Source organism: Branchiostoma belcheri, unplaced genomic scaffold (assembly GCF_001625305.1).
Source record: "Branchiostoma belcheri isolate BF01 breed outbred unplaced genomic scaffold, Haploidv18h27 scaffold46, whole genome shotgun sequence".
NCBI lineage: Eukaryota > Metazoa > Chordata > Leptocardii > Amphioxiformes > Branchiostomatidae > Branchiostoma > Branchiostoma belcheri.
Window position 1 is genome coordinate 2,196,426 of NW_017804087.1, and position 26,238 is coordinate 2,222,663.

A 26,238-nucleotide genomic window follows, 5' to 3' on the forward strand; every position below is an offset into this window, starting at 1 on the left:
ACCAAACGTAAAGATAGTTTCAAATGGCTCGTCCGCGTGGTCGGGTGGGAGTGTGTCCTTAGGGTGCAATGTAGCCGGATCGCCCGAGCCTTGCGTGGTTTGGGTTAAACCGAACTTAGAAGTCATTTCTTCGGACAACGCGTCAGGAAGGTTCGAAGTCGACGCGGACGACGTTCTTACGATAACAGACTTGCGTCAAAGCGACGCAGGAACTTACAAGTGTAAAGCGATAAACGCAGCAGGAACGGGGGAAGCAGAGATTACAGTAGAAGTGTCATCATTAGCAATACTCCTGGGGGTGATCTTCGGATTCATCGCCTGTATACTCCTCTCGGTGTTGGTGGCTGTCTGGAAATACAGAAGGAACAAGAAAAGAATGTCCATCGTGCCAGAGGAGGAAAAGAAGAAGAGACAACTAAGACGCCAGACGATGGCGAACGGCTTCTCAGAGGCACACGAGAAAGAAAACGGCGGCCCGAGCGGAGAAACAAACGGAGAAATTAGTCACATAGTGTAATGTCAAACAAACTGTTGGTAGAATGGTAGAAATCACTCCTGACAATCATGTATAATATAGCTATAGCAGTAAAAAGACTTGTAACATCATCACTAACTGTCACTACGCCGTGACTTGTACAGAAAGATTTCTACCAAATGTGACGACTTTTTTAAAAAGTGTCTTTGCTCTGCTATTTATTTCGTCACTTTAAGAAAGGAACTGCCACAGTGTACTAGTGTGTCCCGAGATTTTTACTACGTTCTATCCCAAGTATAATATACTATATAGTGATAAGGCCAAGGCAGTATTTGGAGGGTGGTACATGTATAAGCTTCATACACATTATGATATGCGGACTTTTCAAATAAAGTTTACAACGTTTCGTTGCTAACGTTTTTGTGCCCTAGTACTTCATCGTCTGTGTGTGTTTGTGCCTGCGTGTGTGTGCGTGCGCGCGCGTGTACATGTCTGAATAAAATATAATTTCCAGCTCCCAAGCGTATCTAGAATCCACGGCATTGGCAGTGTTAACGGTCGATGCTGATTGGCCCGCCTTTACCACATGCCTGTCTATGTACACGTCAGTCTAACATTCCTCACGAAATTAAACAAATACCAAGAGAATCCTCGTAAAACAAGCCGCCACCTGTCGCACTGTCAGACCGTCCCGCCCAGAGTGGGGACATGACTCGTGCGGCAGTTTCTGCGGACTGCCTAGAACCGAACTACATGTATTAACTGCGAGGCTGTACCATGGCAGGGCACATCTCCACCCAAACCCCAGTCCTCTTGACGCTCCTGCTGATTGTGGTTCTTGCTACAGGCCAGGAGATAACCGTACAAGCCGGGGCCGGTATGTACAGTTCTGTAGAATACACTATACGTATACACCCTATTCCAAATACTGACTAAATACTGTCAAACCTGCACAGGAAGCAACCTATTCAAGCCAGCCACCTGACCAGCTCCCGAAACCTTCCTTTCATAGGCGCAAGCATTACGTCTGGACGTCCAAGAGGGCCACCTGTCCAAGAAGACACCTTTCCCTTGGTCACGGGGTGGTCTTCTTGGACAGGATTGAAAGTAGCTGTTATTAGTGTTAATGCTTTAGCTACCATTGGTGACCAAAAAAAAACTGTTACAATGGAAAGAAGAAGTTAAAGATCAAGCAAGATGGTCTTCTATCATTTTTCCTATTCAGACGCCCTTCTGTCATAAAAGACACCTGGCATGTTGTTTGTCAAGACTGTTTTAATTTTGCTCTTCCGTGCAGACCATGGAATGTTTCAGTACTGTTGATTAAGATTTTACGACGTGTACCGTCCAGTGCCTGGTGACATGTTGATACTGCATCTGTTGAAATATTCATGTTAAAAACATGTTTATTTTCTCTCACCATCGATGCATGTCACCGGTAGGATTGTGATAGCATGCATGTCTCCCAGAAGCATGCCTCAATTCTATTCAAACAGCTACCCTAGCCTGGTCCCTTCTAAATATGAATACGCATTACACTCCGCACTTTGATTATGAGAAATGTTAATTCCGCCAGAATTGTACAGTTACAATCAAATCTTAAATATATCTCCCATCTACACTTCTCTCAACCCGTGTAGCATCTGTATTTGCTGCTCTGCGGAGAAAAAAATACGGCTGCTACACTTATATCAAAACCCCAGGTATTCTAAAACGGTTCTTGACAACCTAAGGTTATCCCTGCATAGCCTAACTTCAATCGCACTATCGTCTTGTAGCTCAGAACTGTAGCTCAGAGGCACAGTTCCAGTGTGAGGATGCCCTACTGTGCATTGATGCGGAGAAGGTGTGTAACATGCAGGCAGACTGCACCGACCTGTCAGACGAACGGCACTGCGGTAGGTACTGACTTATGTATGGGATACATCAGAAGGCTTAAAGTAGCTTTGGCTATTTTGCTTTTCAATGGTTCAGTTTGTAAAGCATTTTAGTGAATTTGTCACCATGTTAATGATCACATACAATCTTTTCATACTAACATTTCAAGATTTTGCACCCACATTTCAAGATTTTTGACTCACATTTAAAGATTTTTGACTCACATTTCAAGATTTTTGACTCAGAATTAGCAGTTTTTGTAAAAGAATAAGCAGTCAATCGCCATAACCAGTATTGCTAGTTAAGATGAATTTAAAATGGCTCTGTCTTACAAAAATAAAACATTCTGTTACCTGTTATTAAATGTTGTGTTTCCAGAATTCCTGACCTGCCCGCCTTACTTTGACGCTGGTCTGAAGACGAACGTGACGCTGGAGATCAACAGCACAGACGCGTGTAACGGGTACTTCGACTGTCCTAACCGCGAGGACGAGGAAAAGGCCGTGTGCGGTATGTACATGCATGCATGTGTGGCTTAACCTCTGTGAAAAACGAAAATGTATAACTTATATATCGGACGGGAAACGGTGTCTTGGACGACCAGGACGCCGTCTCTGTCCATCCGACGCGCCCCAGTCCGTCCTAAACAGCAAACTGCCGTACAACACAGCTGGCCGTCCGCAAACTAGCGCCTCTGACGGCCCGACGCAAAAAAAGGTCTGTAACAGCCACAGTCTTGAGAGCTGTTTAACGAATAAAACTGACAAAAATGCCTCCACGCAAAAGCCCAACCAGCCCCGAAGAGAGCCCTCCAAATCACCCACGATAGCCTGGCTAGGCAGTCTATCGTGCTTAGCTGACGATAGAGAGCTCCTGCTACTGGCATGTTATAGTTGGTGATAGTGAATTCAGTACCAAGGAGATATCCAGTTTGCATGTATGTAAAAGTTAGTAGCGCGCAGCTGAGTAGAATAGAGCCTTCGGCCGACAGGAACTGAAGAACTCCAGTTTCGGCATCTCTTGTACAGGATTGAATGTGAAAAAACGATGAAAACGTAGCTCCAAACCCAATACTCACCTTTCGAGAGCTCACCTGGCCATAACCATGCTTTCATTGCCAAGGTAAATGTCTATTTTTGTACTAGTACGTTCCGGTTTGTGTACTATTTGGAATATCAGGGCATAATACACTTGAACCTTTGACCTCTCCAAACCGATCTGGGAGGCTCGTAATCATCATCATCATCATTATGGTATCCTGATTACCCAGATATAACGTTAAATCATAACATACCGCTTGTCGATCTAATACGCCGTGCATTTATATAACGTTATTGTTATAAAATAAAATAAAGAAACAAACCAGTTGCCTGAGCGTTTTCGTACCAAAATAATGGATACAAAATCCCTACGAGCCCAACCAGGCAGTTGTTTAGGATAGGATAGTTGTGGAAAGGGTCTAAAATACAGCAAACAAACAATGAACTTACCAGCGTCGAAAATCTGGCGTCAGTACGGTGTTGCTGGAAGCGACCCCTATTACCCATGTTAAAAAGTGCACCCTCCAGTTGGCACCGCATGGATCAAAAGCGCCGTACAAGCGACTATCAATTTTCATCGGTATTGCAGGGCAATAAAATATGCACTCTAGAACAGGTGGACGTTTGCGTTGTAGTTTTTAACAATTTTCACAATATTCTTGTCTTTCACGAGCCATTTGATAGTTGCCATAAGTGTATATTTGTCAGTGGCGAGGAGCGTTGGTCACACTTTGACGTTAAAGTTTAAATTTCGCGCCGTAACAGCTCGTATTAGGGGGAGGGGGGCACAAGGTCAATGATCTTTTACAGCAAAGCATTGTGGGAGTGTTTCTGAGACGTTTTTTTTTTCTGTGCGTCCGAGGAAGCTTTTGATTTTCAGTCTAGCGCTAATACTTACATTTGTGGTGGTTTTAAAACGACAATCCTCTAATATTTGGGCTGAAGCATCTGTTTTAAACGTCAGAACAGGTGGGGAGGGGGGCACAGAACAGTACGAATACAACTGCACTTTGGAGATAAATCGCCAGGGAGCAGAGTTGGACCATTGAACGGTCTACTGCAAGGTCAACGTCCTTTCAAGATTAAAGCACTGTGGGAATACGTACAAGGAAATATTAGACTTTTTCCCTTTCTAATAAAGAAACGTTTCGATTAACACTACAAAATTATTAAGTTGTTCTTGCTAAATCGACAGTCTTGTCTTCTGATAATCTGACTGTTGAATCAACAATGTTGTCGTCAGGAAATGTGGGGAGAGTGGGGAGGGGGGCGATTGTTAGCGGGCATCGTAACATATGGGACATTCCAAACGGACGCATTTTGGACCGATTTTAACCGTGGATTAGAATATTAGGAGTTACTATGGTTTGTAAGGTTGTTATGTGGTCATGACTTTGATGATACACACACAAATTGGCGGGATAACGCCTACGGCAAGGTTACAACGCGCTTTGAGGCGCGCCGCTGGAGGGCGCTATTTATAGACCGTGTTCTTGCACTTGGTGTTAGTCGTTTCTACGCCGTGCACGAGCGGCCTCTAGCAGTCTGGATTCAAAGTGCAATGTGTGTGGGTGTAGATGGCGTTCAGCACCAAGGACAGAGGTGAGAAAGTACCCCAACCGACTTCAAACGGCCTCAACCGACCGCTTCCTAGTCTAATATGCAGTGTACATGGGATAGGAACCCTTTTTAACACTATGGATACATTTTCTATGCAATTATGAGTAGGAATGAACAACGCTGCAACGCTGACGTTTTGCCAGTATTTTTACAGCGGACAACAGGGCTAGCTAGAAGGGTTGTTGTTATCTCTAGTTGATCTGGACAAAATACCCAGTAGGATACTGCTCCAATACTTGGTAAGATTTGTTGTGGTGATGTAGGATATTCCATTTTAAGAATTTGTGGCTAAGTTCTGACCAAATTTTACATGAAATTTCCAGATGTGTTCTGTGAGTGGCGACTGCCCTGTCTGACATCAGGGGAGTGTATCCCACCAGAGTTTTTCTGCGATGGACACTTCCACTGCAACGACACGTCTGACGAGTGGCAGTGCAATGGTAAACTTCTATCAATATTGAGCAGTCCACGAAAACGATTATAACAAATTTGCAATTCCTAAAAAAAAATTTAGTCAGTAGGCAAGGACTGTTCTGGTACATTTTAACAATGCCTCAAGGGACAGATCCTTCAGTTATAGTACAACCATAGGCCATATCCCTGTGCCTCTGGTGAACTTGGAACACTAGGGACAAGTAGAAACATGAAAACCTCTGGCTCCCAGGAACCGAACCCTGGCTTCTAGCTTGAGAACTCAACACACTAACCACTAGACTAGACCTGTTAAACAGGCCAGTTGGTGGCATTTGTACCTCACTGTTACAAACTCTTGCGTCCATCCTGTAACCCCTGTAGTGACCGGTGCCTGTAACGTCCCCTTGACCATTGCCATGGGTGAGATGGTGGAGGCTCAGGTCAACGCCTCGTCAGGCTGGGTCAAGATGGACCCCATCGGACTGTACGACATCAAACCCTTCGTCATCGCCTGGGCTACCAGGGAACTCAACCACAGGTAAGGGTTTCCAAGGCCTTCTAAAGTCTACTTCTTCTTTGGTAGGCAACATTGACCTGTTGATAAATCTGCTACAACTGTAACACTGTTTTGTACTGTAGGATTTTGAAACACTCACACCAAGAAGGACCTCTACTCTTTTTTATGTTCTTGGATCCCCTTGTGCCAGAGAAATCTTGAAAACTAAGTAGTAACACACAAAAAAGGTTTGTCAAGCATTTACCAAAAGTAACATTATTGTTGGTTCTGGGCACAGATGCATAGTTTTTGGTGGCTGAGTGCATGTGTGCGTGTTTGTCTGTCTGTCCAGAACAGGTTGACAGCACATGGATGGATGAACTTTGAGAGGAAATCAAATGTCTTAAATCTAGATGAAAGCCGGCAAAGGAAACAGAGGAGCAGGGGATGCCATACCTCCGGGAAGTCTCTGAAATATCTGATTTCTTGTTTTATTAGACAGTGGATTCAGATTGACATCGGTGAGATTGTCCAACTGTCCGGCTTCCTGACCCGGGGTGTGGGCGTGGCCTGGACATCCATTTTCAAAATGGGCTGGGGACTGGATGCCTCCAACATCTCCCTGGTACAGGAGGATGGGGAGGACAAGGTGAGGTTTGCTCGAAACTTTAAACTTTGTTGGAATTTCCTTTGCTTCAAAGTTCCTATGATGAAGCTTGACTTGTCTTGACTTTATTTGGATCAACAATTATGTAGCTTCAGGTGACATGGTGTACATGAAATGCATGAAAATCACAACCATAATAATAACCAAATCATAATGTTACTGAGCACAACTCCCTATAATAAAATATCTAAGTATAACATACACGTGTGCATGAAGCAAACACATAGCTTGAAGACATCTAAGAGCATCTGTTTTGTTAAATTTTGTACTACATGTATTTTTTCCCTCTCTGTTCCATTTTGCTTCTTTTTGCTCCTTTTTGCTTCTTTTTGCTCCTTTTGCTTCTTTTTTTCTCCTTTTTGCTTCTGTACTATACATAATAGTCAATGTAATATGTTTCACTTTTTTTCTTGTACAGCTTTTCTTCGTGGAGGGAAATGGGTTGAAGGGAGCCCGGTTTGACTTCCCCTCTCCTGTGCGCACACGTGTGGTGAAGTTCATCCCCATGTCCTGGTACTTTGTGCTGGCTATCAGGGTGGAGTTCATGGGATGTCGGGTCACAGGTGAGATAAACAAACAAACAAACAAACAAACACCCTGATGTCTGTAAGTCTGTCTTACCTGTCAGTTTTCAATCTAACACAGAGATTTACTGTTCTGGGCTATTGAACAAGTTGTTGACGATGGCCAAAACATTAAATTAGCTAATAGTATGTTATGTCTAGCTGTGTTTTATCAGTCTTATGTGAGCTCTCTTAAACTAGTACATTAATGTCAGAGACCCTATTACATGTGATGTTTACACACTTGCCCTCACAGACTCATTTTACGGTCAATTATAAAAGACATTGGATGCTGTGTTAAAAGTATAACTCTTTCAGACACCTTATCCATTGTTTTATCTTGCATCATGTATCTGGATGGCTAACCATTATTCATGTGACAGAGATTATTATTAAGTAATTATTACCCAAGCAACTGGATAACTTTTGAAAATTCATCTTGTTGCTTGAGTAACAATTCCTTGTGTATCTCATTAACTGTATGTCTAAGCTTCATTAACGTATTTACATGTATGCTGACTATTTTTGATTCCAGGTCAGACCCACAGAGCCATCCCAGACGAGGTGATCTGTGGGGAGGGGTGGGGGTTGTACAGGGGGCAGTGTTACAAGCGGATCCTGGCCCCCCTCCCCTGGGACCTGGCTGAGACGTACTGTCAGGCACTCCAGGGACATCTGGTGTCTGTGCACACTCAAGGTAGTGAAAAAATATATTCACAAATGTCTAGAAATTAGAAATTTCTCCAATTGCCCATTTTTGTCCCATACTACACAATCTTGTTTGAGGTAGATTAGCCTTATGGAACTGTAGTTATGTACCAGTATTTGCCTTTGTACCATGTACAGTTGCTGTGCAATAAAGTTTATTATTATTGTTATTAGCAATAAGCAATTACATTGTACAATGCATAGTTGTTGTCCAATGAAGTTTATGTTACATCTTCAAGAGTTCTCCTAGTATTTTGTCTGAACAATATCTATCAAAACATGACAAAGAATCTTCTGTTTACATGTATCTATGTACTATGATTTTGATGACTTATCCCTTGGAGCATGGTACTGTCCTTTGTGCTGAAATCTTCTGAACAAACTGTACCAGCATAATCAATTCATGATACATTATATGGACCTTAAGCCGTGTCAACAATACAAAACATAAGTAAAACATGCTTTGGTTGGAATGTAAACAGTTGTTGTGTTGTTTCCTTTGCTACAGAGGAACATGACTTCTTGTATGCCCGAGCCAGGACTGGATGGCTTGGACTGAGACTGCCAGAACATGTGAATCCAAGTCAGTTCAGACAAGAACAGGTATTTACTCGCCAGCAAGTCACCACTAATGAACTGAACAGCTCATATGTAGGAATACTGTATATTCAATAAGTCAAAATCAATCTATCTGAGGGATTTGTCTAATAAAAAGCTAGGTAGTCATTTCTACCTGAATGAAGTGAGAAAAATTGTGTTGAGTGACTTTCCCAAGGGCACAATATTGGGGCATGTCGGTGGGTTTGAACCCAGGCCCTATGGGTGCTGAACCAAATATCCAACTATTATGCCACAAGATCCCAGCAGATAGAGTGTTAATGTTGTTGGTTCTTTTTCTGTTTTGCAGCGTCCAGAAGTGATGGCCACGATTCGCTGGCGGGATGGGATGCCCCTACGTCCCTTCTTCCCCTGGCACCCTAACGACACAGTGTACGACCATGCACGATGTGTGGAGATGACTCCTCCTGGTGAGACTAACACATTCAACATTAACTTTCACCCTGGAACCAATATAGTATTGGTAGCGAAACGGCTACTTTCGTGTGATAAAGGTTTAGATTTGCAAGGTAGATAACCATGTTATGACTACAGCTACCTGAGTGTAGGCAAATGTTTCACTCACTCACTAAGTCAAGATTCCTTTGGCTCCAATGACTGTTTTTCATCTTTTTTTCACACATTGTTTATGCTTACATATGAATGTTTCGATATACTAGGGTATTGGATACTCCGTGACTGCAACTCTCCCAAGAAACCATTTATCTGTAAACGAGGTCAGTAGAAAAATCTGTATTTATATTATTGTGGGAATGAATGAATGCACTCATATTTATGCAGTATGTAATGTTGCTCTAAGCCCTATTTGCACATGTACAGTGCTATCCTTGGTGCTGAATGACAGTACAAAACTTTGTTATGGTTCAAACACAAATGAGTAATAACACTACCATTCAGCTCTGTCCTTGGTGCTGAATTTCATGTTTTGGTTTCTCCTGATATGTATAGCTCATGCACCAAGTCTTGACATGAGCAAAACATGCTTTGGTTGGAATACAAATGATGCAAAGGCACTACAAACATCAAGAGAATACATAACTACACCATATCTAATAATGCTACTTTTTTGTCCAACCATAGCCATCAATCCGTACATAGACTCTGTGTACAAACTGGTGAATGAAACCCCTGGTCAGGTCCAGGACCCAGCCCAGCCTGTCTACCCACATGCCTACAAGGAGGACTTCAAGAGGTTCTGGGGAATGAGCATGATTGACATGGATGGTACTGTACAGGGAATTGCCACACATGTTCTCTTTACCAAACACAAATCATGATCTGTACTTTGCCATACATTATGTACCATGTGCAATTGTCATGCAATCAAGTTCTATGAAGGGTAAATACCATTGGGTTTGGGCGTTGAAGGTTATAGTTCAATGCACTGAAACAAAGCCTCATAAAAGTACTTTCCCACATTTTAATCTCAAAAATTCTTCTGCACAAGAAAGTCACAAGGGTCTGACTCCCAAATATACAAAGAAAACAGGGAGTTGACCAGCTCAAACTCTAGAACCTTACTATAGACAGCAGTATAGTGTAATGCTCATTGATTGTCTCTCATGTATACTCATGTTATGTATGTTCACTAGTATCACTTGTTCACTTGTAATAAGCTCACAGACACAAGTTTGCAATGAACTATTTTTAATCTGACTCTCCCAATTTCTCCCCAAGCTTGCAGGTCCTGTGGCCATGCCACAGACACATGTGATCACATCGTACAGTGTGGCACAGAAAACTCTGTCATCTGTGGTGTCATCAGGTCTCCTGGTTACCCTCTCAGGTAAGGTATAGAAGAATGAGAACTTACTTCCAGCAGGAAGAATTTTAACATAAAAAGAGTTGGGTGAGGTCTTCCAAAAGTAACCACACAAAAGTAGATCTGTCTTTTTTCATGTCACCATTGTGATTGAAAAGTCTCAGAGTCAGTATTTCATAGAGTATCTAATCTCTGCCTATCTTTATACAGCTTTCCAGCAGATTCAATCTGTACAGTACAGATCAACGGTCCAAGGAAGAGTTACATCGTCTTACAGGTAGAGTCATCATTCTTCCTTATGTATCACAGTTCATCACAACTATTACTTGTTTTCACTGAATCATGTTTCTTGTAATACAAGGCAATTCAACTTTATTGCAACAAGATGTCTGAAATCTTAATCTTCATTGAAACAACAGCAAAGTGGTATTCCTGCAAATGACTATTTTTCTCAGCATTAAGCCTCTTTGATGTTTGAAATTTACTCATGTAGTAAAAAGGCCAGGAGATGGACCAGGACTGTACTGATTGGACAAATCTAGTTCAAGGCCTATAACCACGGCGGCCTACATAAAGCCCCCCCCCCCATATGTAAATATGCTGACTGTGCAGCAAGTCTGGAGAATGTACTGCACCTGCGCAAAACCTGGATTTTCATTGTGTTCATTGTATGTTTGTTGTTCAATGTTATATCAGAATTTGCCTGTTGTAGGCAATATCTTTTACAACACAACCTCTTCAAAGCTCTACTTGAATATAAAATATGACCTTGAAATGTTCTGCTGAAGTAGACTAGTATAAACACTACATAACAGGTTTTGCACAGTTCCAGTACAAATTTATCTTCTGCCGACATGCTCTGATTTTTATGAGTAGGTCCTGGACATAGACATCCCCGTAGAGCCGGATGGTTCATGTGCTGACCGTGCCGTGATCCTACGGGATGAGAAGTACCCGGGAGGACCGTGGCTGGAGAGCGCTCGACTCTGCTCTCCCAAGGACATCCGCAAACCTTTCAACTCCAAGTTCAACTCTATGCAGGTCATGTCAGCATTCTGACAAGCTAGTTTCTCAGATGTTCTTTTCTTTCTAGTAATTCCTACTCTTATATCCCGAAAATACCCTCTGACCATTTCCAAAATCATATGTCATTGTATCCAGTTGCTTGAGTAACTGATTTTTGGCATATCTTATTACCTGGATGTCTAACCTTCACCGACATAGCCTACCCTTATACTTCAGTTATCTAACCTAGTTCGTTTGGCCTATGTTGTGTGTGAATATGCAAAAAAGTTCATTGTCCTTGTCATTCTATTACTTCCATGTTATGAAAGTATTGTTTGAGCGGTTGAGTTGTGGGTTTGTGAGTTTGGAGCTATTGTATTCAGAACTGTGCCAACTAGTTCTATGGCTGAATGGGTTTTTTAGGATCAGGCATGGTTCTGGATTGTCTCTGCATATGTAAGAATGTAGATTTGCCCAGGCACGGTAATGGATTTGAATGGCAAGGGAAAGCTCCTAGCCCAGGAATTTGTTTATTTGTTTATCTTACTAGCCACTGAGTGCAATGGATTGGGAGACAAAACAGGTGATTTTTGTCCTTCTGTTTTCAGGTCAGAGCCTTGTCCAATACAACCAAGTTCCAGTACCGAGGTTACCTGGCTGTGTATAACATCACGTTCTACAAGAACCAACACCTACCCCCAGTCTACAAACCTAACGAAGGTCAAACATTTATTCATTCAATATTGGGATCCTGTGGCACAATGGTTAGGTGTTTAGCTCAGACCCCATACATGTAGGTCCTGGGTTCAAATCCTATAATATGCTGTTATGGCCTTGGGAAAGATACTTTACAGAAAGTTTCATCACTTTAGTTAGGTAAAAATGATTAAAGACCTTACAAAATTCCTTGAATTGTTGTGATGTTGATTGAGTTAAGCCTTCATGTTTTTTTCTACATATAGTGTACCAGTGCCCGTGTGAGTATGACCTGTATGAAGACCGTTGCTATGGCATTTTCACCCACCACACCCACCTGTCCTGGACCAGAGCTAAGCTGGAGTGTGAGGCAAAGAATGGGACTCTGGCCAGCATGGCAGATGGGCTGGTAGGGCAGTCTGTATATACTAATGACCCGTATTGTGTCCAGAACCATGCCTATGTAGTTCCGTGCATGAATGTGTCAGGGTTAGGATCCGGCATGGTTCTGGATAGTTTCTGTGTATCCTAGAACTTACATGTAGATTTGACCCAGGAACGGTTATGTATATGCATTGACTATCCAGAATAAAGCATGGTTTTGAACACAACGTTAACGATCCATGTCCACTCTCCAATTAGCACCAAGGACAGTACCCACCCTGGAACAGTATTCTTTGTCTTTCAATCAAAAATAATCTAAGGGACGGTCAAAAAAGCAGCAATGGCCAGGAGGTCCTTATGCAGAGGTGGTTACAAGAAGAGATTACACTGTAGTTAAGTGATAGGGCATATTTACTGATTGCTATCCCCCCCCCCCCACTTTTATGGTGCTTTCTTATATCTCATAACATTTATTTTTCAAATTTCAGGAGACTGAGTTTCTGCATACAGCACTCATTCACTTAGTCCAATCCAGAGGGGAGAAACTAGGAGGGGAGAAAATGTACATAGGTAACTTCTGTCTCTATTGTTTTTTCATGTTATAGGAGGTATTTTTGCAGGTAAATAACATTTACAGTCTTTGTTATTTCTTAGTATATAAAACATAGAAAATTTACATACTGTACAATCAAAAATACTCTGTTAACATATGTTGTACATGTGCATTGTATGATGTATTATACTAACAATGCTGTTTTGTTTCTTTACATAATATTTGTTGCTTTGTCCATTCCAGGTCTACAAGACAGAAATGAGTTTGAATATAACATGACATGGTCTGACGGTCACCCTCTGTCATACACTGCATGGTGAGTGCTTCTTCCATACTTATGTGCTTAGGTTACATAAAGATATAGGTGTATGTGGATTTTTGTATGCTGCACTGACATACCATCCATGGTTTCTGAACACTTTTAATGTGATCTGTCTTTCTATGTTCTGTCTGGTGCAGGTAAAATTTGTCTTGTGCTGGTAATTTTCAATCTTCTAAGTATTTGACAAGATTATCTATCTAACTTAGACTTCATCATGTCCTCTTAGTCTTTGCTGTTCTTGTGCTCTCTACTCTAACAGACTGGTGGCCCATTCAGTAGACAACATGGAAAAGAAGAATTCTGAAATTAAAGTCTGCATAAAGCATTTCTTTGACTCCCAGGTCACACATTGACCGTCGGTACAACCTTACCCAGCCTTCAGGAGCAGAGATAGAGGACTGTATAGTGCTGTGGTATGAGTACACCTGGCACATCTCACAGTGGCACGACACACTGTGTGCCGGGGAGGATGTCTTCAGCTATGTGTGTGAGATAGATGCAGACAAGGAGGGTGGGTTTGTCATAATTCATATCTTTTTTGGGGGTCAAGCCATATAGTTGGCCAGCCCATAGCTATGAGGCCAATTGGTTAGGGACTGGCTTGATGTGTCTTGCCCCCTAAAGAATTCTGCTTGTAGATTAAGTCTGAAAGGTATTTTTCACAGTTCTGATGTCTAATGTTGAAATACTGTGACAAGTTGAAGTCTTACCAAAAACTCAAAGGCCAGTCTTTCCATCATTGGGAACAAATAACTGTATTAGACTCTATCGTAATGTGATAGATAATTCTCTTGTCATGTTTATTATATACTAGCAGTAGTTCAGTTCATCCTCTAAGATGACACATGCTCCTGTCTTGCATGACCGAGCACACCTTCTAGACCCATAACCCTAACCCTGACTCTGAAGAAGGTGATCGAAAAGGATACAAGTCTAGATACATGTAGCAGTATATGCCATGCATTTTACCTGGTACATTGTAAAATTGTTGTACCACCATAAACCTTTTGTATCCCATATTGTCCAGACCATGTATGTCAGCTGGGCATGCAGGACTATGCTATAGAAGACCATCAGGTGGTTTCCTCCTGGTATGAGTCTGCTCCCAACATGTCCCACTTCGCCCGTCTGGATGCCTGTTCTGACTACCACGGGTGGGGATGGTCTGGAATATTTGACCCAAAGGGAGTCTACTTCCCGTGGCTCCAGGTTAGTATGAAAATTATTGAAAAAAGAATTGTGTACAGTTTCCTCAAGTTAGAACAAAGCCATCACCAGCTTTAAGTAGCCTCTTCCAGGCTTCAGAGGCAGCTGGAATGTAGAAATTGGCCAGACACAATCATGTCATGGGAGTTTGTCCACTAAAGGAGTACAGTTTGTCACCCTTCAAATCTGAAATTTATTTAGTGGGCTGTAATCTGTCTGTTTGGCCAATCTAACTCTTTTCAGCTGTATCTGAAGACTTAGTAGGTACTTGATGGCAGCATGCTCCTTTCTACAACAAGCTCTTAGGGATCAATGCTGTCTACATAATGTATATTTCTACATGAATGTTAGGTGGACCTCCCACGTCTGACGCTGATATCAGGCATCCTGACCCAGGGTCTGTGTGCAGATGATGTGGACGCGAGGGTGACAGAGTTCTACCTGTACCACGGCATGAGTGAGTTGGACTGGGTACCCTACACAGGGCACGGCACACAGCCATTGGTAAGGATATTCCCAGACAATTCAAGCCCTGCCACTGGATAAATAATGGAAATTTCTTCTGGAAATAGAATAAATAATCACTCTTCTTCAGCATCATTAAAAGTAAACTGACAGAACTTTGTCATGTTCAACCGTTTTTCCCTACTAGTTCTTTTACGTGATCATTAAGTATTGACTTAGTTCTTTGCATATGTACAGCTTGTATTTGCACAGACCCTGGTTCACTTTTTACAAAAACATGAAGATTTGACTCTCTTAAGAATTTTAGTAGCTAAAGTCTTCTTAGGAATGTTTAGGGATTTTATCAACTAAAGGTCTTCTTTATTAGGAATGATAAGAAGCCTCTGCACTACAATGTATATTTACTGTGCAGACCATTCCAAAAACTTGCAAATTTGATTTTTTTTAACACTACATGTAGATTTATAGGCATCATCCACAAAAACAGGCATGCAATGTGAACATCAATATAAGACTGTATTTTGGGGGCTCTGTATGTCAATCTGATCTTTTATCCATTCCAGCTGTTGATAGGGAACTCCCACAGCAACACCAAAACCACGGCCAGCACCATGTTTGACCCCACCTTCACCACACTACACATCCGTCTGGAGCTGCGCAACGGCACACAACTCTTCGGACTCAGATTTGACCTGCTGGGATATGCTATAAGGAATCGTGAGTAATACTATACAGATACATAAATAAAACACAAAGGATGACAGAGAAGAAAGAGATAAATTATTGTAAAATATGATATGCTTCTATCATCAACTTTTATTTTGATGTACATGCATATCATATCATTATAATGTTTGGCTGCTATACATTTTGCCAGAAAAGTGTAATGTTTAGTGTGACTAAGGCTTGAAATGAGCAGTCAACTAAAAGGCATGTTTCTTGTTGCCTGTGGGTTATATCTTAAGTTTGTGGAATTTGTACCTCAGTTATGTACAATATGGATTCTAATAGTCCTTTTTGTAAATTCTTTATTTTTTATCTCATTCAGTGACTGAAGAAGACTTTCTGATTGAAAGGAGGTCAGACTACGCAATCAAGGATGATACTATAGGTAAGTATTAGGGTGAAGCTCTTAGTTTTCTTAAAGAATTTGAAATTCATTACTTCTTAATCACTGTTTATGCTTTTGTGCAAAAAAAACTAAACAAGCAATCAAACCAACAAGGTGTGGCTGTACAGGAAGCCTAGTTTGTTCATGACCCTATAGTCTAATGTACACAACCAATAAAATTGCCTTACCCCACATGTTTAGACCGTAGCCAGGAGTGTCCTGACACCCACCTGCGCTGTGGAGACGGGTCCTGTGTACACGTGGTGTATCTCTGTGACAGTGTCAATGACTGTAGGGATGGGACTGATGAGTCAGAGGAGCTCTGTGGTAAGTAAATGTCATATTTAGTGTGGCTTGAAAGACATACTAGTCTACCAACATGTTCTGGTGTTTTTGATGTCAACTTGCAGTATTTAACTGTACACTAACCTGAACATGCTGGTAGTATTTAAAGCCAATGAAATGGGTAATGGTCGTATTTACTAATAGATGCAACATTTTCTTTACCCCCACAATGCAAAAATATTTGATTTGTTAAAACTGCATTGAGAAAAAAATGCCAAAGTCATGATTAGCCTCCTTTCTTTCATGTTTAATAGTTGTTGTCATGCATTGTACTGTGCAGAATTGCTGTGCAATAAAATGATTGAGTCTGGCTTGGAAACCACCCGCATGTCCGGTGAAGTTGGAGGTGTGTACCTGCACCAATATTTATATTGACTTATTATAATAAGTCAATCAAAACAGAAGAAACCCCTTCTTTTGTGTGGGAGGACAACTTATATAAACTTGAACGTGTATATGCACCTGTTTTTCCTTTTATGTTGTGATAAACTCTAATAATCAAGTGATTGTTCCTCTCCCCAGGTCCAGCTGACACCTGTCCTGAGTTCTCCTTCAGCTGCAGGGAGGGGGGAGGGGGGCAGTGCATCTCTCTCTCCTTCTTCTGTGACCGCGATGACGACTGCAACACGTATGAAGACGAAATCAACTGTGGTAAGATTTTCCCTGTTACAAGATATGCAAGTTTTACAGCAATACTGTAACAATGTTTCTTTATACTATGTGAATTCGAGGGGATTCATTCCTCAGCTAACCGACATCTCGCACACACAGACATGATCCCTCAGTAAGACATCTGGAGCCGCATAGTTCCTGTTTAGAACTTTTATTCAGCCTGTCACCTGTTTCTTTATATTGGTATGTACTAATAATGCACAACATGTAGCTTTTGGTCAACCTTCTAAATGTTTGTGATGTAGTATACCATACATCTATGGTCAGCTATATCGATGATGTTATATATTGTGATGCTATAATTCTCCACCATTTAGAATGGCCTGAGATGAACTGTAGAACAGACCTGGGTGAACTGGAGTGTGAGAACAAGAAGTGTTATGATGCCAGACTGAGGTGTGATGGACATAAGGACTGTGAAGACAACAGTGATGAACTTCAATGTGGTGAGGGATTTCAGTACAATTATGTGACAGCTACTTTCTCTAACCCCTCCTTCATGTACAATCATACTTGTGGCATATTTGGCTTGTTGAACTGTGAAAAGAGTTCTATTGTCTTTGCTGTGTGTTTTGTTTGTCTGTATTCTTTGGCCAGAACATTTTGCTCTTAAAATTACGGATGGATTGTTATGATATTTGGTATGTGAGCATGGTTACTCACATTCTAGTCAATCTATGTGACATGTTACTAAGCAATTTCATACAAATCTAGGCAATAATGTATGTGTTATGAACTTCTCTTATGTCACCAAACTCTTGTACTTTCATGACAAAGTTTCGTTTTAGATACAAAAACCACCTGTTTTATATCCCTTCTTTTGGTGTGTTTCATACTCAGAGTTCTGCCAGGGTTTCCAGTGTTTTGATGGCAAGTGCCTCCCGGGAGAGTACGAGTGTGATGGTCAGATTGACTGTAATGGTTACATTGGAGAAGATGAGGACCACTGCTGTGAGTTATCCCTGTTGTATATATATTGTGTTATTATAGATGAGTGAGGTATTTTTGTCTCCTCTTGATTGTTTGAGCATGTTTGTCTGTATAGCCAGCAGAACTGCCCTTCATGTGTAAAACACCTGTTTAGTGTCCAGCATCAAAGGCAAAAATAGATCATGCAAGCAGCTAGTTATATTACAGTATTAACTGTAACATAAACAACCTGTCACCCCAAACCTTTGCGTATCCAGCGGCAAGACTAATAGTATTCATCTAGTGAGGATGCATCTACTTTACTTGGTCTCTGAGCATCTTCAATGTGGTCCCAAATGTACAGGATACATGATCAACAACAGTTACAGGGAAAAGTATCTACATGCACCATGCGGTCCAAATTGTACGGGAGTGTAATATGTGGTTGAGAAAAATTTCTTCAGTGACTTACCAACATGAGGAAACTATTCAGTAACATGCATATGTTTTCTGTAGTGTACCAATGGGAGAATGCTACAGACTTAGAGTACTGTGAGGACCTGATGAGATGCAGGAATGGTGCGTGTGTGAGTAACAGCACCAACACCACCTGTCTGTTCAACCTGGACGTCATCGGGGCTCATGTCGGCTGCAGGGATGCCACACATCTGGAGGGCTGCAGTAAGTGTGGTCTTACAGTTCCTTCATACAACATGGGCTCAACGCCTATCAAATCCCTGTCAGAAGGATATGTGGCACAAAATGGTTTAGACTATAATTGTATATATTTCTGCATTGATAAGCATCTGTACCATTTCAGTCTTGGACAATTGTTGCATCATTAGACTATTGTACATGACATAATGTAGAAATCTGATAACATACAATGTAATAGTGGTCACGTTAGTACAATTTATACATCAAACTAGAAAGGCCAATATTTGCTTTGGAGCAAATATAGCGATGGGTTCACCACATTTTACCACATGGCAGGGAAAGAATGAGAAACACAAGGGAAAACAATGCTTTACATTGATATAACTATAGTATGAAGTAACATACAACTAAGACTACAACAGTTGGATAGCTATTCCCTACATTATTGGTTAGGATTGCATAATGCAAACTGTTGATTTTCAAGATAAAAAGAAGCGTTCATAGCCCGCATTCCAATGCTGGAGCAGGAAAGCTTAAAATACCTACCAAAACACTTGAATACAGACATACTGTCAGTATGGCATGGCTCTGTGCAGGTGTAAATGAAGTTAAGCCAGTTAAATCCCAACAGCCAATCAGCAAGGAGAATAGAGGAAAGCTGCATGCCTATTGGTTGATGCCTTGCATGCCATTGTGATGACTCATGTCCAAATGTGGTAAACACTGCACACTTACACAGTAATACATTAGCTATTACACAGCCAAAAAACTCAAATAAAACCATTCTAAAAGCCTGTATCACAATAATTTAAAAAACGCCTAGGGGTATTTGCCCACTGTACCTCCATACCAAATTTCAGGACCTTAGGCCCTAAAATGAAGAAGCTGAATCCATTTAAAGATATGGCAGGAGGAGGAGGAGGAGAAGGAGAAGAAGAAACATCAGAAAAAGCAATATGGTTTCACCACACCACTTCGTGGTGTGGTGAACCCATAAAAACAATTCTCATGGCATATTTTGATTATCTAACAGCATACGGAAATTCCAATAGGGCAATAGTCAGTGAGTGCTGGCATTAAATTTTTCCTTTCACTGTCAATGCATCTCCATGTAATACTGGTAATACCGGTACTAGAGTATGGCTCTGAACTTTTAGTACTATTTTCCTGTCTTTGTTCAGCACGAGACAACATGGCATGCCCTGTGAACACAGTCCAGTGTGACTCTGGGTACTGTATCCAGCAGAGGATGGTGTGTGATGGGAAGAACGACTGTATACATGGGGAGGATGAACTCAACTGTGGTCAGTTTGCATTTGCTTCTTTGCTTCTTATTTCAAGTCTAGTTAAAGCTCACCAGGTCACCCCTACTCTTCTGGATAAGTGTGTTGGGTTCTTTTATTGTCCAAGGTTTGATGCCTGAAGCAGAAATTGTCATTATATGACAAATAATCATGTTTCAGGGGAACCTTGTACATGTAACCAACTCTACAGAAGTGCCACCTGGCCAATGTAACCACTTTTTGGTCCTTTTGATAATGTTCCCTTTAATATAATTGCAGAGCACTGAAAAAAGTATTTCTACCACTGCTTTTTGTGTTTCCTGATGAGGTCTTTTGGGGCTGTTTTGACTGTACTATTATTGGTCTGCTCACTTTGCATGGATTTTCCAAATGTAGCTAACTACACCTGTCCTGGAGCCCACCGCTGTCGAGGGGAGACTAACTGTGTTCCTAAGGACCAGCTGTGTGATGGCATACCTCACTGTGCACAAGGGGATGATGAGAGCTTCTGTGGTAAGTCTTTTAAAGAAGGAACAGGAATTTTCTATCAAAAATGTTGATCATGTTATCGTAACGCTTAAGTTAGTTCCTTCCATACCTGTCAGCTAATGGACCTATACCATTATTACGTCACAGTTTGTTTACCTGTTCTAAAGAACATTCTAGAACGGTCAGTTAAAGAATAAAGATCATTTCAAAGTTTTCAAAGTAAGGTATGTCTGATTTTTGCTGCGTCTAGTTGTGTTGACACAGCATTACATGCTGCATGGGTGATTTAGTTGTGACATTAGACGAAAGTAGTACTGTATTAAAAGCCTTATATTAGGCTAACGCTACACAAACACACACCGCACTATGCACCCCTGTACAATATAAACGTCGATTGACCGGCATTCATTGCGGTAAACAAACTGTGACGTAATAATGGAATAGGTCCATTGGGTGGCAAGTTGTCATGTTGATGCATCAAATGGTTTTCATCAGCTTGTATAGCCATGGCATTCAATCATTCAATCAACCTTTATTGCACATGTATGCACATAGGCCTGAATGCATACTAGTTACTGTATGATATTACATGACGGTACTGAATAATAGTAATAGGAGAAAATAATAACTCAGGCACTACATTCTATCTTAATATCTAATCTAGGTTTTAAAGATTTCGTCTATCTTTTTGAAGCAACTGAAGATAAAATTGCACATAGTTTTCTATTGTGTGGTCATTAGAGGTACATTCATGTAGTCAAGTCATGTAGTCATGTACGTGTAGTCATGAGGCTGGCAATACAAACCCACATTTTTTTCTCCCAGCTGCCCAGTGCCCAGAAGGCTGTAAGTGTTACGGTCTGGTGTTCTTGTGTCGAGACATGGAGTTCAACCTCATGTTGGTGGACCTGCCTTGGTACCTCAGGAAAATGTATGCTTTCAATGTACATTATTCAATTGCTTTTGTTTGAAGTAGTATTCAAGAGATGCTTTGAGTTTGTCAAGATTTGAATACAAAACCATGCAGAGCTCTGTGCTTATATTGTGCCATACCTTACCCAGTTTGAAACTTACTTCAGTATTTCAGTAAAAATGTTAGCAGAACAAAACTCAATAGCACATGTCAAAGCTTTCTTAGAATATTTAATATAAAGGCAGGTGGGCATCTGTGAGGAAACTGGTCCTACTTGATTTCAGTACAGTATGTTGCAATTGTTTGACCAAATTTTGAGAAGACACAAATGAATACTCATTCACAAACTCAAAGTCTAAAGGTTGATACTTTCATGATTGTTAAACTTTGCATTTTACAGTGATCTGAGCAACTCGGATTTTACGGAACTAGAAGACATGCGGGGTAACAACTGGACAGACGTCACTTTTCAAAGGTTCAGTTATGTGGCAGAACTGTAAGTAAATGACAAGTGATGTCCAAATATAGGAAAGCTGATCTCATTAATATATGTGTTTCTTCCTCCGTTAACCAAGATGTCAAAGACTGGAACTATTTTGTACTGCTTTGACTATTCATTCTGTTTACTTTTGACAGTGTTCTGAAGAATGCGGGACTGTGGACTCTGACAAATGAGATGTTCCTGAAGCTGAAAAACTTGCTTGTGTTGTAAGTAATGCTGTTTTTGGTCTTGTACAGTACTTGCTGGTACATAATATAAAACCCACCTCTTATATCTCTCCTTGGTACTGAAATGCCTTCCACAACTTGAGTCCTAAATGATTTGAAAAATTCCAACCAAATTAAGTCAGTTGCTCATGATAAGATGTTTACAATGGATGATGAACACTATATTGTAGATCTACATGTAATAAATCTCTTGTTACAGGGATCTGAGCTACAACATGCTCACATCAGTTGTGAACGAGCCATTCTCAGATCTGGCAAGACTGAGGAGCCTGTGAGTAAATCTTTCAGATGATTGTGATGAACTGTGTTCTGCAGATCAGTTTAGTTGTGGAAACAAGCTTCACTTGCAATCAGTCACTCTTCATTTTAGTGTGGATTTACAGATAATTAATTAGACATTTTGATTCAAGGTATGATATAGCTACCTAAGGCCACACCAATTTAATTTGTTGGTTCTCGGATTCGCCTCTTCATTTTTTTCTGATTTGCAAAAAAAAAAAAAAGATTCTGGTTCTGAATCAACTCAAAAATGCTCATATTTTGCCCCCAAGAGTTGTGGAAAGTCCTTTTCTTCCTAGCTGTTGCAGTGTTTCCATCTATCAATGCAGTGGTTTGATTAAAAGTTCGAAATTCATTGTTTAGATATTAACACAACCTTTTGTGTTGACTTCATGGCTCCTATCATAGCATTTGGGGCTATAATAGGATGCCTAAACCTGTTTTTATTTTTTTATTTTTTCGCCCTGTCGCTTCATGTTTTTTCTGACAAAATCCGAGAACCAACAAATTAAATTGGTGTGGCCTAAGGGGGGAAATCTCTGTGACTACTCTGATATTCAGCAACTTCTGAACCATTGAAAGAATTCTACGCTGTCACTTAACTTCCCCTATAGGCAATAGTGACTGGCCATCAATAAGGTATACTACATAACATCTGACTACGTGTGTTTCAGAAACCTACGTGGAAACAGGATCAAGACAATCGAATCTGGAATTTTCGCTCCACTGATAGACCTGAATGAGCTGTAAGTTTCCATGGTGATATCAGATTATCCAATGCAATACTGGTTTAAAGTAGTCTCCAAGCAAATCCAATGACTATTATGGCTACCAGTGGTCACTACTTGGGAAATGGATACTGCCTTGTTACTTGCTTGGAGATTACTGGCTTTGCAGATGCTTTATATTGACTTAAACTGAACGACATCCATCTTAAAGTTTATATATTGTTTAATATCCTTCTCCAGGCAAATACAAGAGAACCAGTTGTCGGAATATGCTCTGGACCTCTTCAGTGGACTGACAACCGTCACTGTTCTGTGAGTTTTCTACCACATAAACATTCAATCATACAATACTTACGTTATACCCATTTACAATCACTACTCTTTGCAGTCATAAATATTGTGATACCTTTTATTACCTTCATGAATTCCAGGCACACAGACAGTTATCAACTCATCTGTATTGCCCAGAACGAGGCGAACCTGAAGCTACGGACATTCACCCCACCAAAGGATGCTATCGCTTCATGCGAAGACCTCATTGAAAATGCAGTGAGTAAAATAAAGTCTTAAGGAAGCAAACCTCCCCTCCCACTTAAGTAATAAGATGTAATAAGACAGGATAGTGAAATATTAACTAAAGCATGCATGTTGGTTGGATATTTGTCAATGAGTAGGGCTCAATTGTGTCAATCACTGAGCTGGGCATACCTGGGTAAAATGAATAAATCGCCCAACTTTCAACTGCAGCTGTATTCAATAATTTTTCAACCCAAAATATATCATCCTGAAATATCTCAACACATCTCATAGACCATAATGTCCTTTTCCAGGAGCTGAGGATCGTGCTGTGGGTTTTGGGTTGGTTCGCCTTCCTGGGGAACATCCTGTTCATCATACGTCGTCTTGTCAAACAGAAAGGCGCCCTGACCAAAATCAAAATCCTAGACCTCATTTTTCTCAACCTGCACATTGCAGACGCCATTATGGGTGTCTACTGCATCATCATTGCCTCTGCAGACGAACACTACCGCGGACGGTACATCGAGAACGCGGAGATCTGGAAGCAAGGGGGACTCTGTCAGTTCGCTGGGTTCATTTTCACCCTTGCTGCTGAAATCCCCTTTATCGCCCTCCCTATAGCTGCTGTTGAGGAAAGCATTTATGCCTTCTTTGACCTGAAGTTCAGGAAGGAATTTGGGAATAAAGAGAATAAGGAGAAGCCGCCGTTTCCTCAGTGGATATCGCTGAAGAGGGCGGCAGCCATGTTGGGGGTCTCCTGGTTTGTTCTTGCCTTTCTGGCTATCGTTCCCCTGTTTGGTATCCCCTACTTTGGGAACAAGTTCTATGCAAAGAGCACGGTGTGCCTCCCGGTGTACATCGCTGGTGACTTGCCCGTTGGGTTCGGGTATACCGCCTTCCTCTTCATCATTTTCAACTTCTGTGCGAGCATGGCGCTCATCGCCTGCTATGTCTTCATGTTCGCAGTGGACACCCAGAGGGAGGTAGAGTATGATGACGAGGGGGAGGCTATAGAGGAGATGGCCTTCAGCCATCGGTTGTTTGCCGTGTCGTTCACTAACCTGTCCTGCTGGCTGCCCGTGGTGCTGTTCGGGATGGCGGGGTGGCACGGCAGCCCAGTGTCGGTTGACCTGACGCCCTGGGCTGCCCTGATCATGATCCCTATCAATGCTGCCGTCAATCCGCTGATCTACATGATCTTTCCTGACAAGAAGAGGGACCTGGGAGCTGACAAGGGGAAAGACGGGAAGCCAGGAGCCAAGCCGGGACAGGGTGGGGCCAAGCCAGGACAGGGTGGGGCCAAAGCGGTCCAGGGCGGGGCCAAGGCAGGGCAGGGTGGGGCAAAGGCTGGACAGGGTGGGGCCAAACCTGGCCCGGGTGGAGCCAAGCCGGGCCAGGGTGGGGGCAAACCCGGTCAGAGTGGGGCCAAAGCGGGGCAGGGTAGGGCCATGGCAGGGGCCAGTGAGGTCGAGAGTGCTGTTAAAGCTAAAGGCGGTCAGGCTCAGGCTAGGGGGAAGGGCAAAGTTGCAGGTGCAGCCAAGGATGATATTGGTAGTGCAGGTGACGCCGAACCCAGCGCAAAGGGCCAAGCTGGCGGCAAAGTAGTCCCTGAAGAAGCCAAGATTGTGGCCAAGGAAGGAGATGGAGGCTCTCCAGATGTCGCTAAAGCTAGCAGTGGCAATGCGCAAGTTGGAGGTCCTGATGCAAGTGCTGGCGAGACGGTTGATGAGGGAGTTGCGGCAGGGGAAGGCGGCGGCACTAAGGTTTCTCTCAAAGTCGAAGTGCACCGCAGTGACGAGAAGGGTGACACCACCAGTGACGACAGCGGGGTGAGTGGGTCTAAGAGCGAAGGCACGGAGGGGAGTCACGAAGATGCCGGCACTGCTGAAGGATCCCCGGATCAGGCCAAAGAGACCTCAGCACATGACGTGGATGCTGGCGACACGCCCACTCAAGGTGGCAAAGGGAATGCCAAAGATGATGCGAAAGCCAGGGAAGGATCCCATGATGAGGGCAAGGCTGGTCCTGTACGGGATGGAGGCGTGGATGCAGGAGATGCTACCGCTCAGGATGGCGGAGGGGGTTCGAAGGATGGTGCTAAAGTGGGTGAAGCAGACCACAAAGTAGAGACTGATGGCAACAATGCAGATGGCAAGGCTGAGGCTGACTAAATAGGCAGTAGCACTGAAGCTGCTAAGAGGGGAGAGGATCTGGTTGGTTGCAAAGATGATCATGACAGAACAAAGAGCACTGGAACAGGGCAAAGATGACAATAACACTCATAAAACAGCCCCACATATAACTTATAACGATATAAGGGTAGCGATATACAACTTAGGATAAGTTGGTTTAGGAAAAGATAGAAATTTAATTTACGCGGACCATTCATTTACCGGGTTTTAAACTTTTAAGCTGACCGCGACTTCACTGCAAGAGTGAGTAATTTGTCATGATATTCATTTAAATCATTTAGTGAATTTTATGAGATCTGTATTCACCTGATTTTCATTTATTTCATTGTACTGTAAAATTATTAAAACATTAAGGAAGACGACTAAAACGGTCAATGTTTAAAGTTAATGATAAAGATATTTGATAATCGAACTACAAGCTGGTTCTAGTAACGTACAATGGTACGAAATTGATAAACATAATCTAAACGGCTGTTTATGATAGGCTTCTGACTCAAATGCTGTCAAATATTCAAGATTTTTAAACATTAATAAGCATGA

At 41.9% G+C, this 26,238-nt stretch overlaps 1 protein-coding gene, 2 long non-coding RNA genes and 1 pseudogene across 3 annotated transcripts; all 4 read left to right on the plus strand.

Annotated features, from left to right (window-relative positions):
- Window positions 1–1,252: 1,252 nt before the first annotated feature.
- On the plus strand, window positions 1,253–20,910 carry LOC109478927 (annotated as a pseudogene).
- LOC109479034 lies at window positions 8,823–9,674 on the plus strand. Its single transcript, XR_002140770.1, has 3 exons — window positions 8,823–8,889; window positions 9,139–9,195; window positions 9,560–9,674. It is a non-coding gene; the product is annotated as an uncharacterized LOC109479034 (long non-coding RNA).
- Window positions 20,911–21,177: 267 nt separating the features above from the next.
- LOC109479026 lies at window positions 21,178–25,791 on the plus strand. Its single transcript, XM_019780863.1, has 5 exons — window positions 21,178–21,269; window positions 21,652–21,747; window positions 21,888–21,959; window positions 23,419–23,536; window positions 23,818–25,791. Exons 1-5 carry the CDS (start codon window positions 21,220–21,222, stop codon window positions 25,675–25,677), a joined length of 2,196 nt encoding a protein of 731 aa, XP_019636422.1. The 5' UTR covers window positions 21,178–21,219; the 3' UTR covers window positions 25,678–25,791.
- Window positions 22,185–23,300, plus strand: LOC109479033. Its single transcript, XR_002140769.1, has 3 exons — window positions 22,185–22,251; window positions 22,934–23,005; window positions 23,228–23,300. It is a non-coding gene; the product is annotated as an uncharacterized LOC109479033 (long non-coding RNA).
- Window positions 25,792–26,238: the final 447 nt, after the last annotated feature.